This window comes from Rattus norvegicus, chromosome 19 (genome assembly GCF_021556685.1).
Source record: "Rattus norvegicus strain SHRSP/BbbUtx chromosome 19, alternate assembly SHRSP_T2T, whole genome shotgun sequence".
NCBI classification, from domain to species: Eukaryota; Metazoa; Chordata; class Mammalia; order Rodentia; family Muridae; genus Rattus; species Rattus norvegicus.
This window is the reverse complement of record NC_141552.1, coordinates 10,664,810-10,684,852: the sequence shown is the minus strand read 5'-3', so window position 1 is coordinate 10,684,852 and position 20,043 is coordinate 10,664,810. Positions and strand designations below refer to the sequence as shown.

The 20,043-nt window shown below is 48.1% G+C and overlaps 1 protein-coding gene and 1 long non-coding RNA gene across 9 annotated transcripts in view; one reads left to right on the top strand and one right to left on the bottom strand.

Moving 5' to 3' along the window:
- Positions 1-498: 498 nt before the first annotated feature.
- Positions 499-20,043, bottom strand: part of LOC102553339 (uncharacterized) — a 19,783-nt gene continuing 238 nt past the window's right edge. Inside the window, exons 1-6 of one of the 6 annotated variants that reach the window (XR_015643738.1) lie at positions 14,281-19,576; positions 13,878-14,040; positions 10,210-10,436; positions 9,384-9,540; positions 8,082-8,166; positions 499-1,418 (exon numbers count right to left, since the gene is read on the bottom strand). This is a non-coding gene — a long non-coding RNA (uncharacterized LOC102553339). Of the gene's footprint in view, positions 1,419-4,874; positions 8,167-9,383; positions 9,546-10,209; positions 10,437-13,877; positions 14,041-14,280; positions 19,577-20,043 lie in introns of those variants that run through there. The other 5 variants (XR_015643736.1, XR_015643734.1, XR_015643735.1 and 2 more) reach the window with 5 other exon arrangements.
- The window catches only part of Herpud1 (homocysteine inducible ER protein with ubiquitin like domain 1), a 10,629-nt gene continuing 10,117 nt past the window's right edge, over positions 19,532-20,043 (top strand). The window contains exon 1 of one of the 3 annotated variants that reach the window (XM_087595313.1): positions 19,532-20,015. In XM_087595313.1, coding sequence (XP_087451439.1) covers positions 19,575-20,015 — 441 coding nt within the window. In that variant the 5' untranslated portion in view covers positions 19,532-19,574. 3 annotated transcript variants of the gene reach the window in all.

Sequence of the window (20,043 nt, the reverse complement as noted above, 5' to 3'; positions counted from 1 at the left end):
TATATATTTAAACTTGAAAAAGAAAAAGAAGGGGTTGGGGATTTAGCTCAGTGGTAGAGCACTTGCCTAGCAAACGCAAGGCCCTGGGTTCGGTCCCCAGTTCCAAAAAAAAAAAGAAAAAAAGAAAAAAAGAAAAAGAAAAAGAAAGAAAACTTAAATCTGAGTTTCTGATACTCTCCATGGTGTGACTTCAGATGCACTCCCAGCCTCTGTTTACAAAATGAGAGGACTGGGCAGTTTACCAGCCAGTGAATGTGGTTTGACCCATCAAGGCTGATCAAACAGTTTAAATAACATGGATGGGCAGGTGGGGCCAGAATAGACCTTCTCCAGTCCCCACTTCCTCTCTGTGCCCACCCCTTCCTAAAACTGTAGGAGCTTTAGGTCCGGTCTCTAAGGCATTCCATTCCCCCATTAGGCAGCAGCAGCAGGGGCAGAGAGGCCCAGTGACAGCTACGGAGTTCTTTCTGTCTTTGGGTAACAAAATGTTTCACATTGTTACATCAAAAAACAATTTTAATGTTTACTTTGAATTTGTGTGTGTGTGCGCGCGCGCGCTCGCGAGTATGGGTATGTACATAGGAGGGCAGACGTCATCAGAGACTAGAGGTGAGGAATCCCCTGGAGCTGGAACTAACTGCCTGGTGTGATTGCTGGGAACCAAACTTGGGTCCTCTGGAAGAGCGATACATATTCTTAACCCCTGAGCCATCCCCCAGGCTCCACTTTACTGTGTTTCACAGCCAGCAGGTATTGTTTCTGACAGTGCTTTTGTTCTGATGCTCCCACGGGAGGTAGGGCACAGAGGTGATGCCAGCTTTAGCCACTGTTGAAGAAGGTTTCACTTCGCTCCCCTGAGGGCGCTGCTCCAGTAAGTAGCTCTCATTTCCCCCTTGGCCTTTCAGCCTCCAGAATTACCTGTACCTTCGGCTCCCAGATAGATGTCTTGTGGCTTTGAAGTAATTGAGTGCAGTCCACTCTCTGCCCTGTAGCTCTCTTGATGCTTTGGGTCTCATTCAGCTCACTCTGAACTGAATTCCCCCTTAAGTACTTGCCTGGCCTCTCCGGTGTGGTCAGGGTGAGGTGGGTTTCATAGAAATGAGACCTGATGGAATATTCCAGAGGAACCACCAGGCTGGGAAGCCCCTAAAGCAGTCAAGCAGCCTGACTGGCCTCACACAGGTCATGGCGTCAGCATCAAGGCTTCAAGAATGTTTACAGAACAAAAAGTCCAGCCACTGTCTGGATTGGTAATAAGCCAGTTTGTGAGAAATTTAATCTTGTAACTGAAGACACACGTGCCTCGGAAGGCACCTGCTTCCTTAAACACACAGGAGCAGTTCACTTTCTGAAGACGTGAGAGCCATTGGCTGGGAGGCCCACAAACGGAAGTCCTCTGGGTACACAGGAGACGGTGGCTAGTGGCAAAAGCAAGTGGTTCTGTGAGTTACAAAGAAAAACGTTTCCGTAGCAAACGATATGAGAACACTTGGTAACAAAGTCAGACAAGTCCCTGTGGAGAATATGGCACTGGAAAGAGGCTTGGAGAGCTTGTGTGGTGGTGTTGAACCGATCAAGAATGAGACCACTACCACTAAATTTGACCCAAATTTGAGGCAAGCTTTAATTAAATACTGACTGCTGTGTTTTATAAAACGTTATGGAGAAAAGGAATAGGTTTGGTGGATGTGTAGTTAGGTGTGGGGGAAGGGGGTGCCTCTGCAGGGCCCATGCTGAGACATCCCTTCCCCCTGAGGGAGAGAGAGAGAGAGAGAAAGAGAGAGAGAGTGTGTGTAAGAGTAGAGGAGTAGAGGCCAGCCATGAGCAAGTGGAGAGAGATGGGGAGGGGGAGAGGACAGTGAGAACAAGAAGGCAAGAGAGAGAGGAGGGGGAAAGCAGCCCCTCTTATACATACCTGGCTGTTGCCAGGTAACTGTGGGGTGGAGCCTAGACAGAATGCTAACACTGGCCACTATAATACATTCTGCCAGGATCATCCTAGGGTTCCCAGAAAATGGGTACCAATGACATTTAGCAGAGACCTATAAAGGCATGGCTATAAGGCTACCATATTTCCCATCAGGTCCAATTGGGCAAGTATATATCCTGACTTATTTCTTGCCTACACATCTTTTAACTACCTGTGATCAAGCACACGATGGGTACAGTTGGGTTAAACATTTGTTTAGAGAAGTGAAAACATGCAACTAAAATTTTCCACAAACATTAGCCTCCAGCTTTTCAGGAAATATCTGTGCTTGGGCAAGAGGCTTATAAATTACAGACATTTTTGTTTATGGCTCTCTTAGGCACAATGATTACAACTTAAAATGTAACTTCGGATCTCACAGAGCCATTCTGCAACCTCAACTCTTGGGAGGCTGAGGCAGGAGAATTGGCCCTCCCCAAAAAGAACCTTGGAAGATGGGTGTAGTGGGTTTGGCCTAAGGTTACTTGTATTCTAATGTTAATTTGGGTCCCCAAAACTGCTTACATAAGTGTTTGCAGGTCGCTTCTGGGAACCCACCCCCAGTTGGCTCTGATTGGTAAATAAAGGTGCCAGGAGTCAATGGCTGGGAAGGGCAGATTGAGGCAGGACAGTTCCTGGACTTGGGATGGGGGTGGTGGTGAGGAAAGAGGAGAGTGTGGAGGAGAGGAGATCAGCCATGTCTGAGAAGAGTGCTGGACAGAGAGGCCAAGAGAAGGAGTCGGGGAAGTGTGGCCCAAGAGGGCTGCCCAACTGGGTCCAGGGTAGTCGAGATAGAATGTAGAGTTTAGTAAGTAATAACTTGGGATTATTGGCAGGAGGTGGATTAACCTTGTGAAGGTTAGACAGTGGCACAGCTATTGTGCTGCTTAAGGCATATTAAAATATAAAGGCTGTGTGTGTGTGTGTGTGTGTGTGTGTGTGTGTGGTGTGTGTGTGTATGTGTGTATGTATGTGTATGTGTGAGTGTGTGTCTGTATGTGTGTGTGTGGGGTGTGTGTCTGTATGGTGTGTGTATGTGTGAGTGTGTGTGTGTATGTACGTATGTGTGTATGTATGTGTATGTGTGAGTGTGTGTCTGTATGTGTGTGTGTGGGGTGTGTGTCTGTATGGTGTGTGTATGTGTGAGTGTGTGTGTGTATGTACGTATGTGTGTATGTATGTGTATGTGTGAGTGTGTATGTGTGTGATGTATGTGTGGTGTGTGTGTATGTGTATATGTATGTGTGTGTGAGTGTGTGTGTGTGGTGTGTGTGTGTGAGTGTGTGATGTGTGTGTATGTGTATGTGTGTGTGAGTGTGTGATGTGTGTGTATGTGTATGTGTGTGTGTCTGTGTGTGTTTGTGTATGTGTGTATGTGTGTATGTGTGAGTGTGTGTATATGTGTATGTGTGTGTGAGTGTGTGTATGTGTATGTGTGTGTGTATGTGGTGTGTGTGTATGTGTATGTGTGACTGTGTGTATATGTGTATGTGTGTGGTGTGTGTGTGTATGTGTGAGTGTGTGTGTATGTGTATGTGTGACTGTGTGTGTATATGTGTATGTGTGACTGTGTGTGTATATGTGTATGTGTGTGAGTGTGTGTATGTGTGTGGTGTGTGTGTATGTGTGAGTGTGTGTGTGACTGTGTGTGTATATGTGTATGTGTGTGAGTGTGTGTATGTGTGTGGTGTGTGTGTATGTGTGAGTGTGTGTGTGTATATATGTGTGTGTATGTGTCTGTGTGTTTGTGTATGTATGTGTGTGTGTGTGGTGTGTGTGCATGTATGTGTGAGTGTGTGTGTGGTGTGTGTATGTGTGTATGTGTGTGTATGTGTGTATGAGTGTGTGTGTGTGGTGTGTGTGTGTGTGTCTGTGTGTGTGTGTGTGTCTTTCCAAAATGTAAAGCATTGAGGTGAGTAGCAAACCTGCTGCTGGAATTTATTAATTATTAAATTCAACGGATGATTAGGATTCAATAGAAGGAAAAATGGAGAAGCAGGAGCTGGGATGGGAGAAACATGCTATCAGGAGGAAGAGCACGAGCAAGGACCAGCCTAAAAGCAACTCTAGATATGCTGGGAAAACCAGAACCAACCAGTTTTCCTAGAGTATGCACCCAGGCCAGTAAGAATGGCAGGGCCACCGCATGCAGACCCCAGGTATAATGCTGGCAGGCAATTGGCATGGGGAGGCATGTCTGTAATCCCAGGAGAGGCTGAGACAAGTTTGTGAGTTCGAGGTCAGCCTGCGACATGTAGAAGACCCTGTCTTAAACTACACAAGGTGGTGAGGGTGAGCTTCCAGATAAGCCAGAGGAGCTCAGTACTGAAGGTGGGAAGGGATAAGCCAAGCTTCAGGAAGTGTTAGCCAGATGGTGAGGGTGGGAAGGGAAACCAGGAGGATTCAGTGGGAAGCAGAATGGAACCCCAGAGCTCAACATTCTAAGCAAGACGGATAGAAGGGAAAAGAGGAAGGGTGCAGAGCACGGTAGGAAGAAATGGAAGTAGGGATTGCCTGGATGCATGCATGAGTAGACAGGGTCCCCGATACTGAGTTGGGGCAGTTCTAAGAATGAAGGACATTGAGACCATGGGGTCAGGGTGTTACGGCCTAGGTAACTGTCATAGGACGCCATTATAAAGAAACTTCCTTGTGTTTCTGCTGTCACTAGGAAACTTTCTAATGCCAAGTTGATTGCATATTCTGCCACACTCTGTGCCCTTGGAAACCGATCACAATGGAAGTCAGTAGAACTGCTTTATATAGTTACCCACAATAGGCTTGGACCCGAACCAACCACCCGGCAGCACTTCCTGCACCTGCGTATAAGCTTCTGTGGTATTTTCTTTTATAAGCTGTTCCTGGGATGGACCCAACATAAGAGAGACGTGCACCAATGTAAGACACTGTTTGGAATAAGACTTCTATTTTTGATTAGTAATGGATTAAAATTTAAGTTCCCAAGACCTCCCCAGGATTTGATATCCTACTTGGCAGAAGGAAGCATGTACTTGGGCAACTGACGTCCTGGTTGGCAAGTTAAGACATGAATGTTACAAGACAAGTCCCATCCTCGTAGACAAGTTAAGACATGAGCGTTAGGCAAGACGAGTCCCCTGCCGCAGTTGAATACCCCAACCAATGGGGACAGAATAAATGTACAACAAAGACGTTCCTAAGGAAATCATCTGGCCCTAGTTGGTGGAATAACTTGGCACAGGTATTTGTAGGTCTCAGGCTTTAAAAAAAGTCATAATGCCTTAACTCAGGGTCACAGTTCAGTCAGTCCCCAAACCTGGAGCCTGGCCCTGATCGATCAGTCCTGGGGTGTATGCTCAATGAACTATCCCTGTCTGAGATTTGCGTTCTTGTGGTTTGTGAGGGGACTCCTGGACCCCAACATAGGGAATAGACTTATGGAAAGAGAATGAACAGATTTGGCTGTACTGTGATATTGGTTACTTTTCTCAGTGATGTAACAAAATATCAGAAAAAAGCAACTAAGGAAGAATGTTGGCTCTCCGTTTGACTGGCTAGGCCGTGTGATCAGGAGGTGTGCTCTCAGAGCGGGAGGCAGCTTGTCAGGAAACAGGACGTGGAGCTCAGCTTGCTTTGTTCCTCCTAGTCAGTCCGGGAGCCTATCTGTTCCTCCTAGTCAGTCCGGGAGCCTATCCTACCCAGGGAAGGAAGGATTTTCCACACATCTCAAGTGAGTCTTCTCTGGAAACATCATCGCAGACCTACCTACCCTCTCTTAGGTAATTCTTAATCACATCAAGTGGATGGTCAAGATAAACCCTCCTGGGTATTTTAGCACAAACACATAATCCATCAGAACTGTGACCCAGGAGCTGTGGAAGAGCTTGGGCATTTCACCACTGGCTGGAAGCTCTTGGAAGCCATGAGCAGAAACAGACCTGAGAGATACACTCGTGATCAGGATACAGAAAGCATAGCCACGTTTTAGATTAGAGAGAGAGAGAGAGAGAGAGAGAGAGAGAGAGAGAGAGAGAGAGAGAATATGAACGAGGAACAGGGAGCAGATGCCAGAGCTGGGGAAAGCTCCATTTAGCAGGCAGGAGGAAGGGGAGGCAGCCATTGATGGAGCTTTCCAAAGAATATTAGAAGAGCTGGAGAGTTACCTCCATGGTTAAGAGCACTTGCTGCTCTTCCAAAGGACTCTGGTCGAGTGCCTAGCACCCACATATGGTGGCTCACAACTGCTTCTAACTCCACTTTCAGGAGATCTGACAAACCAGGCATGCACATGATATACACACACACACACACAGATACACACACACACACACACACACACAAACATACACACACACGCATATGCACACACCAACATACACACAGATAAACACACACAAACATACACACAAGCATACACACACAAACAAACATACATACACATACACACATAAACATACACACACAAACATACACACACAAACATATACACACATGCACACACAAACATACACACACACAAACATACACACACAAACACACACACAAACATACACACACAAACATACACACACATACACATACAAACATACACACACACACACACACACACACACACTCATACAGATCGAATATTTTTTCAAGACAGGGTTCCTGTTTATGCCTGACTATCTGAGAATTCTCCTGTAGACCAGGCTGACTTCAAACTCAGAGATTTTCCTGCCTCTGCCTTCCAGGCACTGGCATTAAAGGCCTGTAACACCACCGCCCAGCTACATATTTTAAAATTTAAAACAGTTAATGCATTTTAAAAATTAAATTAAAAACAAACAAAGAGCGCTGCTGGTGGTCAGGGAAGCGGGTAGTTCAGGGGGCTCCAAAGAAGGAGGAGCTGAAGGACTGGGGGGACTCACACCACAGCTGCCTGGCTGAAGCCACAGCAACACTGCTGCTCCCTACAGAGGACGGTTTGGTGACATGGCAGGCGGGGAGAGGACTGAGGAATGAAGCCCCTGTCCTTCCATCCCTGCTTTGCCGGCTGTGTGGCTGGAGCAGTCACTCTGGTCTTCACATTACCTCCTTATGTGGTATTCAGGTGTAGAAGCTACGTCTAGTTCTTCCTCCCAGCCCTGTGCTTCCTGAAGTAAGACTCAGAATCAAAAATCAGATTTTAAAAACACCTTGGCTATGTAGCTAAGCTCTTCTCTGACTAGGTCATAACTTAATATACCCCATCTATTCTGAGCTACTTTCTGCCACGTGGCTGGGTGCCTGTGCTCAGGGCCCATCCCTCTGTCTCCTCTTCCTGGGTGAGTCTCCCACACCTGCTCTATCCCAGAATCCTCTCTGCCTTCTGGGTGCCCCACCGTCTGTTCTACCCTTTCCAATAGGCATAGGTTTTTAAACAGACAGGTGATGCATCCATACAATACACAACAGATTCTCTCTGCATTTAGGAGCCCTGCCAGGGGTAGGTCCCTCAAGACTGCCCTGGCTGATTTGTGACTTTGAACCACACACTTCACCTCTGCCTTTCCCAGAGCCACATTTTGGGCTTGCTATTCCTCTCTCTCCATGAATTGAGCCCCCTCTCTCCCCTGAGGCTCCCTCGCCTTTTGAATCTCTCCCTTCTGACTTATCAGCAGCATCTGGCCTCTTCTACTCATCTCCAGTCTTGAATGGAGAACTGAACTTAATGTCTATCCTCTTGTTCCCCCAGACTGTCCCAGCCCCCTTGCAGTTGGGTAGAGCCGGCCTACTCAGTTAATAGACTTTGAGAGAAAGCACACAACTGCTGGGCCGCAGTATTAGAAGTGGAGAGAACAGCTCTCCCACTTTATCAGTGACCAGGAAGCTGCTCACTCATTAAAGTTAGACTTACAAGATCTCTCATCTTTGATCATGGAACCTGAAGGGGCCTGAAGAGCTGCCTGACCAACATAAAAATATTTGGAAAAAAGAAATACATGCTTTGCAGACCACAAACACTTGGTGGGCCATTTCTTACTGCAGCAGAGCCTGCCACCATCCTGACTAATATGCTCCCTAAGACAGCGCAATGAGACACTTCCTGTAAAGGGTGAAACTCCTTTGAGTTTCTACTTCAGCTTCCCAGGTCTCTCCATTGCTGGCTTACTTGAGTATAAAGTTGTATCCACGTCTTCTGTTTTTCTTTTCTCTCCACACTTTCATTTCATCTCAGGTAGGCATTCAATAAACATCTGTGCAGTGAATGAATAAAGAATGAGTGGATTACACTCGAAGGAGTGGGAATAGATGTCAACAAAATGAAGGTCAACAGAGCAGTGCATTGTGGGAGCAAGTGACAAGACGGGCACCTAGAAAACAGTTCTGAACATCAATAGGCCATTCCTGAAGAAACCTTCAGGAAAAGAGACACAGCATCAGCTGAGAGGCAGCAAGAGGGAGTCAGGTTGTGTGTGCGGCGCGTGTCTGTGTGCGTGCGTGTGTGTGTGTGTGTGTGTGTGTGTGTGTGTGTGTGTGTGTGTGTGTAGCCTCCTCAGTGGGGAATGCTCAAGGGTCTTTTCTTGGAGGAAAGCATTGGTTAAGGTTGAGAGGTTTGGGGTAATAGCTCAGATGTATTAGTCAGCTTTCATCACTGTGACAGAATCCCTGAGACGGTGAACTTATAAAAAGGAAAGGTCTGTTTTCACTCTCGGTTTTAGAGGTCCCAGTCCGTAGTCACTTGGTTGCACTGCTTCTGGGCCTCTGGTGAAATAGAACATGGTGGAGAGTGTTGAGTACAGCAAAGCGGGGAAGCAGGGAAGACTCACTGAGGGTCACACCTCCACTGACCCCACTTCCTCCCACCAGGCCCCACATCCTGGGGTTGCACCACCCATCAATAGCACAGTAGGTTACAGCCAAGTGTCTTTTGAGGCATTTACAACCCAAACCATACACCAAGGGACAGGAAGGGATCTGGGCCTGTTCACAAAGACCCAGACCCAGGGTTGATTCCTATAGACTGACTAGCTACCCTGGTCCTAAGAAGAAAAAAATCCTGCCCTGAGCAGATCAGCAATGAAAGACATGGAGTGGGGTTGGGGATTTAGCGCAGCGGTAGAGCACTTGCCTAGCAAGCGCAAGGCCCTGGGTTCGGTCCCCAGCTCCGAAAAAAGAAAAAGAAAGAAAGAAAGAAAGAAAGAAAGAAAGAAAGAAAGAAAGAAAGAAAGAAAGAAAGAAAGAAAGAGATGGAGTAGCAGGCAGAGGCATTTGCGTGGGCTGGATAGACAGGAGGGAAGAGTCTAAGATTGAGCAGGAAATTCGAGAGGGAGACACTGGAGACATTCTGGAAGGTCCTACCATTTTTTTTTTCTTTTTTCTTTTTTTCGGAGCTGGGGACCGAACCCAGGGCCTTGTGCTTGTTAGGCAAGCACTCTACCACTGAGCTAAATCCCCAACCCCGAGGTCCTACCATTTTAACAAGAATGGCCTTCGAGCTCTTTCTGTGTCTCTAGTCCTCGCCGAGGCGCTGGGTCTAGTGCGAAACTGGTTTCAGGAAGGTAAGATCGTGTGGCTTCCTTGTTTGTTTGAGGTTCTGGCACCACAGACGCTAAGCACGTGCTCTATCACTGGACTCCAGCCCCAGCCAGAAATGGGATAGAGATGGGTGGGGGAGAAAGAAACCAGTCAGTAAGCATTTCAAATACACAGCTCTTGATGTCTTTTCTCCCCCCACTTCTGTGTGTGTGTGTGTGTGTGTGTGTGTGTGTGTGTGTGTGTGTGTGTGTGTGTGGTGTGTGTGTGTGGTGTGTGTGTGTATGTGTGGTGTGTGTGTGGTGTGTATGGTGTGTGTATGTGTGTATGTGTGTGTGTGGTGTGTGTATGTGTGTGTGTGGTGCGTGTGTGTGTGGTGTGTGTGTATGTGTGGTGTGTGTATGTGTGTGTGTGTGTATGTGTGTGTGTGGTGTGTGTGTGTGTGTGGTGTGTGTATGTGTGTGGTGTGTGTGTGTGTGTGTGTGTGTGTGTGTGTGTGTGTGGTGTGGTGTTATTTTGTTTTTCAGAGACAGGGTTTCTCTGTGTAGCCCTGGCTGTCCCAGAACCCACTCAGTAGACCAGGCTGGCTTTGAACTCACAGAGATCCCCCTGTTTCTGCCTCCTGAGTGCTGGCATTAAAGGCCTGCACCACCACTGTCCAACTTGGTTTCTGTCCCTTCAAAGTAAAATGCCCAGTGGCATTTTTAGTCGAGAGGTTTGTGGGGGAGGCTGCTCCGGGGTGAAAGGTTAACTTCCTCGGTTACCTGGAGCTGGTGTTCAGCTGTGACTGCTCCCTGGATGCTGGCTGGTGTCCACGTGACTCTTATACACATCCGGAAGCCAAAGCAAACAAACTGGAGCAGCCAGGGAGAACCAGAAGTCTGGATCTGGACATCCCTGCGGGCTGAGCCGTGTCAGCTGCTGCTCTGAGAGACGGGCAGTCTGATCAGATGGCCCTCCCCACTGCTCCACTACAGCCGAGCCCCCTGCCCTGCGGGGAGAAGAGGGGGATCTATAAGCATTTGCTATGTGGCAGTTGCTATTTTGTCCTCTCTCCACTGCAATGGCTGGGAACTCAGATCGAACAGAACAACAACAATACCACGTTTCCACCGTGTCCCAGTGGACCCAGCACCTTGCCCATGTGCGAGAGCTCTGGAGCACCAATGGTTTCATCACCCTTTAAAAGAAGTTCTGGATGGGTAAGGCATTCACTCCCTACCCACTCCCTGGCAACCACTAATCTGCTCTGTCTCTATGGATTTGCCTATTCTGAATATTTCCTATCAGTAGGTGGAACTTGTACCCTTCTGTGTTTTGTTTCTTTCTCTTAGTCCACTGTTTCCGAGGGTTGCCACATCACCAGGGGTTCGCACTTGACACCTCTTGAAGGCTGGGTAGGATTCCCTTGTGCGGCCCCTCCACGGTTTACCCATTCTTCAGTTGACATCTACCCGGGTTGTTTTAGCTTTGGGAGCTGCTGTAAATCATGCTGTAGTGAACATTCATAAGCAAATTGTTTCCTTTTTCTCTTCTTAAACTGTTTTCAGTTCTTGTTTTTTTGCTGTTGTTAGTTTCTTGTTTTGATGTAACCCTAAGAGTAAAATTGCTAGCTCAGAGGATCATATTATGTTTGACTTACAGTGAAATCTGGGTACATTTTTAAACAATGTTAGAGGAGAGGGGTTTTTTGGGAGTAGGGGGCTTAGGATGTGTGTGTATTCTTTTAGGTGTGTGTGTGTGTGTGTGTGTGTGTGTGTGTGTGTGTGTAGGACAGAGGTCAACAGGGAAATGAGTCCCATAAGTCCTCTCCTCCTTTAAAAATGACATCGTGATGATGATGATGACGACGACAATGACGACGATGAGTGCCGGCATGTGTGGTGGTGCACGGGTACCCATGGAGGCAAGAAGAGGCATTTGTGTGCTACTGCATATGGGCCCCAGGATCTGAACTCTGGTGCTCAGGACTGAGCGGCAAGGGCCCTTAACTACCAAGCCATCCTTCCCCTCTCTCAAGTGGAAAAGCACTGGGGACAGTTAGGAGGGGGATCTGACTCCAGAGCAGCTTCTGGTAAGGCAAGAGAGTTGCTCTGGTTACCGTGGTTATCATGGGCTTCAGGAAGACAGATTTCAAGAATGGGGAACATGACACAGGGAACATGTCGCCTCTTCCTGGCGACAAAGATACTTTTGGATGTGGTTCTGCTGACCTCAGAAATGACTATAAAAGGCAAAGCTCTTGGTGCTTTATTTAGGGGATTTCTAGAAACCAAATAAAAACAAGAGTTCCAAAAATGAAATGCAGAAGTTCTACCAGGCCCGTGACACCGGAGGGTTTGAAGCAAAACGTGGGCATGCTCTGTCTCTTCCCCAGCTCCGGGTCTGTGAAGACCTCTTCTGACCCTCAGACATGACTGTGCACGAGTCAGCCCAGGTTCCTTCTCGCTTTCCGTGCCACGTTCAGAATGGAAATTGTTTTACGTCTCAGCACGATCGAGTTCTAACCGGCCACAGCCCTTTCATTTGCAGATACCATCTAAAACCATGGACTTCTCATCAGCTCCATGACTTTCTTCCCTTGGTCCACTTGAACTCCTATCTCTGAGGGGCACAGAAACCAACCAGTGATGGCAGAGAGGAGTGACAGGAGCCAGGAGGTTGACTAGGAAGGGACGCTGAGGAGTGTGGGCGACATTGGAATGCTCTGTGTTATGGGAGTGGTATGGGTTACATAGGCAAATACAGTTGCCAAGATATAGGTCAATCACAACTCAGGCCTAGTTAAATACCAAGACTAACAGAGCCGCTAGCATTCTCAGTGCTTGGTTTGCCTAGCTGTAGGGTGGAAAGGGTGATCCCATCCTCTCTAAGTCAGCGCTGGTCAATTGAAGATGAGGTCGTGCACATTCCCCGAGGTGTCGCTATGGTACCAACCCTAGTGCGTGCCTTGTGTGTGGCAGCTGTCTTTACAGTTTATATGCAAAGGCAGTCTTCACTGTCTAAGCCCTTGTTCCTCCTGCTTTGGTTTTGCAGGGTCTCCCCTCCCTCCGTGTGTTATTCCACCTGACTGCAGGTCTGTATCTATTCTTCCATTGACAGTAGGAAGATCCAGCCTCAAGTCTCTCCCTCTCTGTAATGGCTTTGTTCCCAACTATCCCCAATTCCCCAAATGCTCACACTTCCAAGAGGGTCTTTGTTAAGCTGCCCTAAGACTTTTTTCCATTCAGTCTCACTGACATTAACATGGCTATCATCATCATCATCATCATCATCATCATCATCATCATCATCATCATCACCACTATCATCATCATCATCACCACCACCACCACCACCACCACCATCACCTAAAAATAAACCCTGTACTTGTTGTCAGCTTGAGTGGGGCCTTTGAATGTGTACCCAGTTGATCATATCAGGCCCTACCAGGTAGGTCTGAGAAGCTTCACAAACATTTGCCCTTTAAGGGGAGGCAGGCAGGGTCTCACGGAGTAGCTTATCTGACCTAGATTTGAGATCACCCTGCCGAGAGCTCCTGATTTCTGTGCGCCACCATACCTGACTTGTCTGTCCTTTGTAAAGTCTGTATACTTTTAAACTGAAGTTGCATATAAATGCAACAATGTGCACACATTTATTTATTTGGTTTTTCAAGACAGGGTTTCTTGGTGTAGCCTTGGTTGTCTTGGAACTTGCTCTGTAGACCACCAGGCTGGTCTCAAACTCACAGAGATCAGCCTGCCTCAGTCTCTGGAGGGGTGAAAGGCTTGTACCAGCACTGCTCAGCAATAATGCACAAATTGTAAACACACAATTTGATCATCCGTTTGTTTGTAGTGCTGCGTATGTAACGCAGAGCCTTGTGGGTGTCAGGTAAATGCTCTCCTATTGAGCTACACCTCTAGCCCTAATTTGATTAGTTATGACAAACTTAGATGCCAGAGTAAGCCATATTCTAATCAAAACAAAGGGTAGATCCTCCTCTAGATATGCCCCTGGTGCCTTGGAGTATGCTGACATAACTAACACAGATTCCTAGGAAAAGGTTACTGGTGATCTCTGTAACCGTTTAAATGAACTAATATTTATAGCAATCAAGGCATGGGAGGCTTAACCGGAGGTAAGCACCTGCTGGCTCCCCGAAGCAACTTGTTCTTTGAACTACATACAAAATATCTATCTCCAAGCCTGATGCTACAACTAAACTGCTAGGGCTTTAGAAATCTTTTATGGGGGGTGGGGTGGGGATTTAGCTCAGCAGGCAAGCGCCTAGCAAGGGCAGGGCCCTAGGTTCGGTCCCCAGCTCCGGGGGAAAAAAGAGAGAGAGAAAGAGAGAGAGAGAGAGAGAGAGAGAGAGAGAGAGAGAGAGAGAGAGAGAGAGAGAGAGAGAGAGATCTTTTATCGATGCCACTCTAAGGAGTTAGGCTACCTTTATCTTGAGATCCTCTAAATCCAAGCCTTCTTGTTCTGCCCGCTATTTCTCTGTTGTTTCTGCAAGCCCACGAGAGATTCCCCATCTCTTCCCTGGAGCTCCATCCATGAAGGCTGTTCAAAGCCTACAGCTGGGGAGAGTGCAGGAGTGCAAGAGAGGACTGGGAGGTAGAGGGAGAGAGAGGTGAGGCGGGGTGGGGGTGGGGAGAAAGCTCTCTATTAAAGGTTCCATTGCTTAGAAAAGAAGTTCTAACCCCTCCCCTCCCCTTGGCAGGCTGAACCACATCTCCATCCTGTGGGGGAATAACTCCAAACCAAGTGGTGGGGTAGCACAAAGTCACCCTGCTGACTTTGCCTGTGTTATAGAGCAAAGACCATGAGACTTCTCCCAAGCGACTTACCTTAAACCAGGCAAGGACATTCCATTCTTCAGCATCTTCCCTATGGAGGCTTTTGGAGGCACCCCCAAAAATGCATCCCTTCAGGACACGCCTAACTGCATCCGACAGACACATCTACTGGGGCTTTTAGATTTTGCTAACAACTAGCTTTTCTATGTACAATAATCCAATGTCCTGGAACAGATCTCCAGTGTTTGTTGACCTCCCTGGTACTCATACTCTGACATAGTCAGTCACCAGCTATCAGTGTACTGAGTCAGAGTTGGGCAGAGTGACTTACAATGAGTCTTGGTGAACCAGGACAACTGGGACCATAAATGTACCCCACTCGAGGCCATGCCCACTGCCCTGTTCCCTCCCAAGGCAGCTACTATTTCCTGTCACCTAGGCTTCTTCAGAGTTTCCTCTGAGTGGAATGGAGTAGCATACGTGGGGACCTACATGTTCCATTGGTACCCGTGGAGAATTTGTTTCAGGGTTCCCTGTACTGAAATCTGTGGATACTCCAGTCCTTTACACAATTGACAAACTCCTGTGCAGAACCTGCACGCATCCTCCTGGAGGCTGCAGTCATCTCTAGATTAGTTAACAATTTGAGGTCACAGAAATTGTCTTGGGAATGATGACAACAGTTTCCGTATGGTTCAGTACAGACATAAACTATTTGGGTTTTGTTTTCATTTTGGAATCAGGGTGTTGTTTCGTAACCAAGTTGGCCCTAGATATGTGATCTTCTTCCCTCAGCTTTTCAAATGCTGGGGTTACAGGCATGTGCTTGGCTCCAGACACAACTTTTTAAAAATATGTTTCTTTGCTGGCCACTCCTGGCTCTGCGATCCAGTGATCTTGCTGCACGCTGACACAGACCAATCCGGTCAGAGGGTTGCTTGGAGCACCTCTGACTGTTCCAGTGTGACAGCAACTCTGCCGTGAAGAAGGTGGCCTTTGCAGTTCCGGTTGGAGGCTTCCTAGGCAGCCGCAGGCTTGAAACAGCCCTGTCTTCAGAATACTCAGTGTGACACTCTGCTGACTGGCATATCCAAGTACAAGTCCCCCAGACCCCAGGAAGGCTGCTCATTTTCGTAGGCACATCTTCCAAAGGTTTCTCAAGTCACTTCATGGACTGGTTACTGAATAGTCAAGAGAAGTAACTTCTAGGTTTATGACAGCTTCCCTGTAATGTATGCGGCACCAAACACAATCTTCTGTCTTTATAGCCCCTCTGAATTTTCATGGATTTCCGATCCATTTAACTATCAAGATTTAATTATTTTAAATACAGTGGCTATATCATACAAAACAATGTAGCATTAAACATGGCTCTGCTGAAGTTGATTAGATCCATAAATGCAAAACTCATAGAATCTGAGGGCCGACCAGGTTCATTGTGTCTGATTTGTTCATTCAACGTGGTTTTAAAGTTTGTTCTCGCCACTGAGTGTGTCAGTTATCCACTCGTTTTTATTACTGAGTAATATTACATTATGGACATCATAATTTATCTGACTCCCTGGACTGTTCCCAGCACAGTCCAAACATTCTTGTGGAAGTCTCAGTACAGATGTTAAGTTTTTCTTTCTTTCCCTTGGGTTGGTTCCTGCTCCTATAATGGCTGGATTCTGAGGTGTGTGTGTGTGTGTGTGTGTGTGTGTGTGTGTGTGCGTGTGTGTGCGCATAGCTTTGTATGAAAATCACTAAGCCAAATTCCACAGGGCTGTGCTGTTTTGTAATTTTTCTCCCTGTGGATGATTATTCTCTTTGCGCCTCGGGTCCATCTTATGCTGCCGCTGTAACAAAAACATCAAAGTCGGATCAATTCATCATGAACAGAAGATGTTTACTGGCTCGCAGTTTTGGAAGCTAGCCAGACCAATGTCAAGGTGACGGCATCTGGCAGGAGTCTCCTCTCAGTCTCCTCACGTGGAGAGAAGGAAGTGAGATGAGGGAACATGGGAAGATGTGAGCCCTCGGTGAGAGAAGGAACCGTAGCTCCTGTGACCATTGAGTCCGGTCAGTTCACATCACGGCATGATCGGATCTTAAGGGCCACGCATCTCAATATCCTCCGACGGCAATTGAATTTCAAGATGAGTTTGGAGGAGGCAAACTTTCAAACCCTGGTGTCCCTTTGAAGAAGAGTCCACTGGGTGACTTTGGTTTCAGAACCTGTCGGCTGGAGTCGCTGCTGCTCTCCAAACACTGACGGGTATTCGCTGAGCGCTCACTAGACGACCGGCTCTGTCTCACCAACCTAGTAATGTCTTCCCATTTGAATGGGCTTGAAGACAGGCAGTTTGGCTCAGTAGTTTCACCACAGAGCTGTACCCCAACCCCTATGCAAATTCTGTGTATAAAGATAACTAGCCCCGTAGCTATTAACCACCAACTGTTTTTATGTATAATAAATATATTGACATGTAATATACAACACATATATATTTTGCACAAGGACCTGAGTTTGAATCCTCAGAACTCGAATGAAGGCAGATGCTGTCTCTAGTGTTCTATAATCCCAGTGCTCCCATGGAGAGACGGGAAGCAAAGACAGAAGAATCCCTAGAAGCTCACCCACCAGCTGGCCCACGCATCAGGAGCAAGGAACCAAGAGACCCTGTCTTAAAGGAGGTGGAAGGTGAGGACCACCCTCCAAGGTTGTTCTGGGACACAAGCGCCATGGCAGGCACATACGCATGTTCATATACATGAATGAGTACACACAGACACAGAGACAGACACAGACAGACACACAGACAGACAGACAGGCAGGCAGACACCACACACACACACACACACACACACACAAACCCTCAGAAGCTGAGGCTGGAGGATCATGAGTTCAAGACCAGCCTGGGCTACATGGTGAGTCTCTGCATTCAAAACAAAACCCTGAGGCTTTTGCAATCTCTTTGGCATTTCTGTTATCACTGTCCCACAGCTGTTGCCCCTCGGAATTGCAGGGCCAGGAAGAGCAGGGTCACATTGCACCTATCTTTCTATCCTTGGCAATTTAATGAGCTAACCCCAGAGTTTCTGAAACACACTATAAGCAGAATCCGGCCTCCGGGGAGGGGTATTTTACAGGGAGATAAAATCCAAGGCAGAAACAAATTGGATGTGCTTTTTTTTCTTGGGCTGGGGAAGGGTAAAGTCAAGAATGCAGATTCTCTCCCCACTCCACACATACACACTACTGAGGCTCAAACCCAGACCCTCATATATGTCTGACAAGCATATTACCATCAAGCAGCATCCCGAGCCCATCCCTTTCCTGGGTAGTAAGTACTTCGTGGAAACGGACGAGCTATCTTAGGGACTCTAAGGTTTGTCCCTGAAGGCAGGGGAAAGCACTTTGTAGGCACACTTTATTTGCCAATGAGGTCTGTATCTCTCACCTGGCTGCCTCCCCAAGGCCTCTGGCTTGTCTTATCTAATATTCTACGACTGGCGGTTTCTGGCCAGCAAGCCTACCATACCATAATCTGTTATGTTTGCCCTTCCAGAAGAAGTAGGAAAGGCTTCATAATTTGTGGGGGCCAGAGAAAAAAAACTGAAAATATTAGTCTTATGAAGAAGTCTTAGAGAAAAGGTAGGGCTGGAGTTTAAATCACTTTTTCAAAATCATGAAGACTAGAGTTCAGCTCCCAGCAGCCACACAACAAACTGAGCGTCCCTTGCAAATGTCTTTCAGTAGAGGGGAGACAGGAGGATTGCTGGTGCATGCAGCTTGTGGGCTAACAAGAGCCCAGGGGGCGGGGATGGAGGGAGAGAGAGAGAGAGAGAGAGAGAGAGAGAGAGAGAGAGAGAGAGAGAGAGAGAGAAACAATTTTAAGGGAGAAACAACACGGTATCAAATCAAATGTGAAGATGACTGTGGCAGATATCACGTGCCCTTGGGGCCAGTCTTTATGCAAAGGGACAGAAGCCTTCTTGCTGCTCTCTGATTAGTTTCTGAAACTCTGCCTGCTTCTGGCTCCAGATGCAGGCATTTATGCTGTAACACCACACCCAGCCTCAGTGGTCCTCAACACACAACCTGAGAGGGAAAGCATCTGGTGTTCTGTGGCGTGTTTCTGGTGGACCACTGGCAAATGCCCAGCTGTGGTGAGGTGAAGTGTGTCCTCCAGAGAGACGCTGAAGTCTCAGTCCCAGAACATGATGGCATTTAGTCTTTTTTTTGCTAAAGATAATAAAGATGGTGTCTTTAGCCACTACAATACAAATGATACCCTTATCAAGGGGGAGGGGTGTTGGACAGAGATATACATAGAGATCATGCAGATACACTCACACACGTGTCTGAGCATGCACACACATGCACACCCGGAGAATGTCATGTGATCAGAAAGTATTGGAACAATTCTCAGCAAAGATGTGCCAAGGACAGTTAGCAAACCTGCACAAGTTAGGAGAGTGGTACAGATAGATTCTCCCCCCCAAAAGGAAGCAAGGCTGACCTACACGCTGGTCTCGGACTTCCAGCTTCTACAGCTTCGAAATACATTTCTGTTGCTTGAGCCCCCGGTTTATGACACTTTCTCATGGTTGTGTTTCTCACATAACCATCTCCAAACAGGCTCCTCCTATTACCCCCTCTGACCTCTATAAGCTCCTGACATGGCTGAAAACCCGGGCATCCCAACAGGATCGGGACAAAGATGGGTCAGAGCAATGCCAGTTTTGTTTTTCAAGCTCAGAGGAAACACTGGAGCACCAACAACATTTGAGGCCTCTGGTCAGGTTTCCGGTTATCTGAGACCATAGCTGTGCTTGTCTCAACCCCGGTTTAAAAGCAGATGTTGTTAGTTCATAAATGATGACCCTTTCCAGTGTCTCCTAAAGGGCTTGTCAACCAAGAGGCACTTAGTGCCATTCATAATAAGGGGCATGTCCCACACTTGATGCATCATTAAAGACCAGAGCTGCAGGCAAATTGGAAAGTGGCCGAATCCTTCGTCCTCTTAGCTCAGAGCAACACAGCCCTGGTTTCTCTTCGCTTCTAAGGTATCACCTCAGCCTGGCTGGTTCATAAGGCTTCCCTGGATGCTAGGCAGCGGAGCCACCCGGGAAAATGCAAGCGGACAGACGTACGGTCAGGCGCATGGGGTCAGAAAGGGCGGAGGGCCGCTTTGTGAGGGAACAATTTGCAGAGCCTGCTGATCTGGGAGTCAGGCGAGCCGCCGGGCTCAGGCACCGCACGCACCCCGCGCTAGGGAGCCTGAACCCAACCAGCGCCCCAGAGGGCACCCTGACATGGCCGCCGAAGACCGGCTCCCGCGCCGCTGTCGGGACTCAGGATGACGCAACCACGGCGGGTTGCATCAGCCCGCACCCTCGCGCTTAGCCCGCCCCTCCGCCGCCTTTCCCCGGGCGCTGATTGGGCCACGTTGGGCACTGACCTCTGTCTCAGCCAATGGACGGCAGCCACAGAGAGCACTATCTGCGGAATCCTGGCACGGGGCGCCCATAAAAGGTACCCGAGACGGGGGCGCGTGTCCCAAAGACACCAAGTGTCGTTGTGGGGTCGCAGACGGCTGCGTCGCCGCCCGTTCGGCATCCCTGAGCGCAGTCGAGCCTCCAGCGCCGCAGACATGGAGCCCGAGCCACAGCCCGAGCCGGTCACGCTGCTGGTGAAGAGCCCCAATCAGCGCCACCGCGACTTGGAGCTGAGTGGCGACCGCGGTTGGAGTGTGAGTCGCCTCAAGGCCCACCTGAGCCGAGTCTACCCCGAACGCCCGGTGAGTGGGACCCCGGGGTGCCACGCCT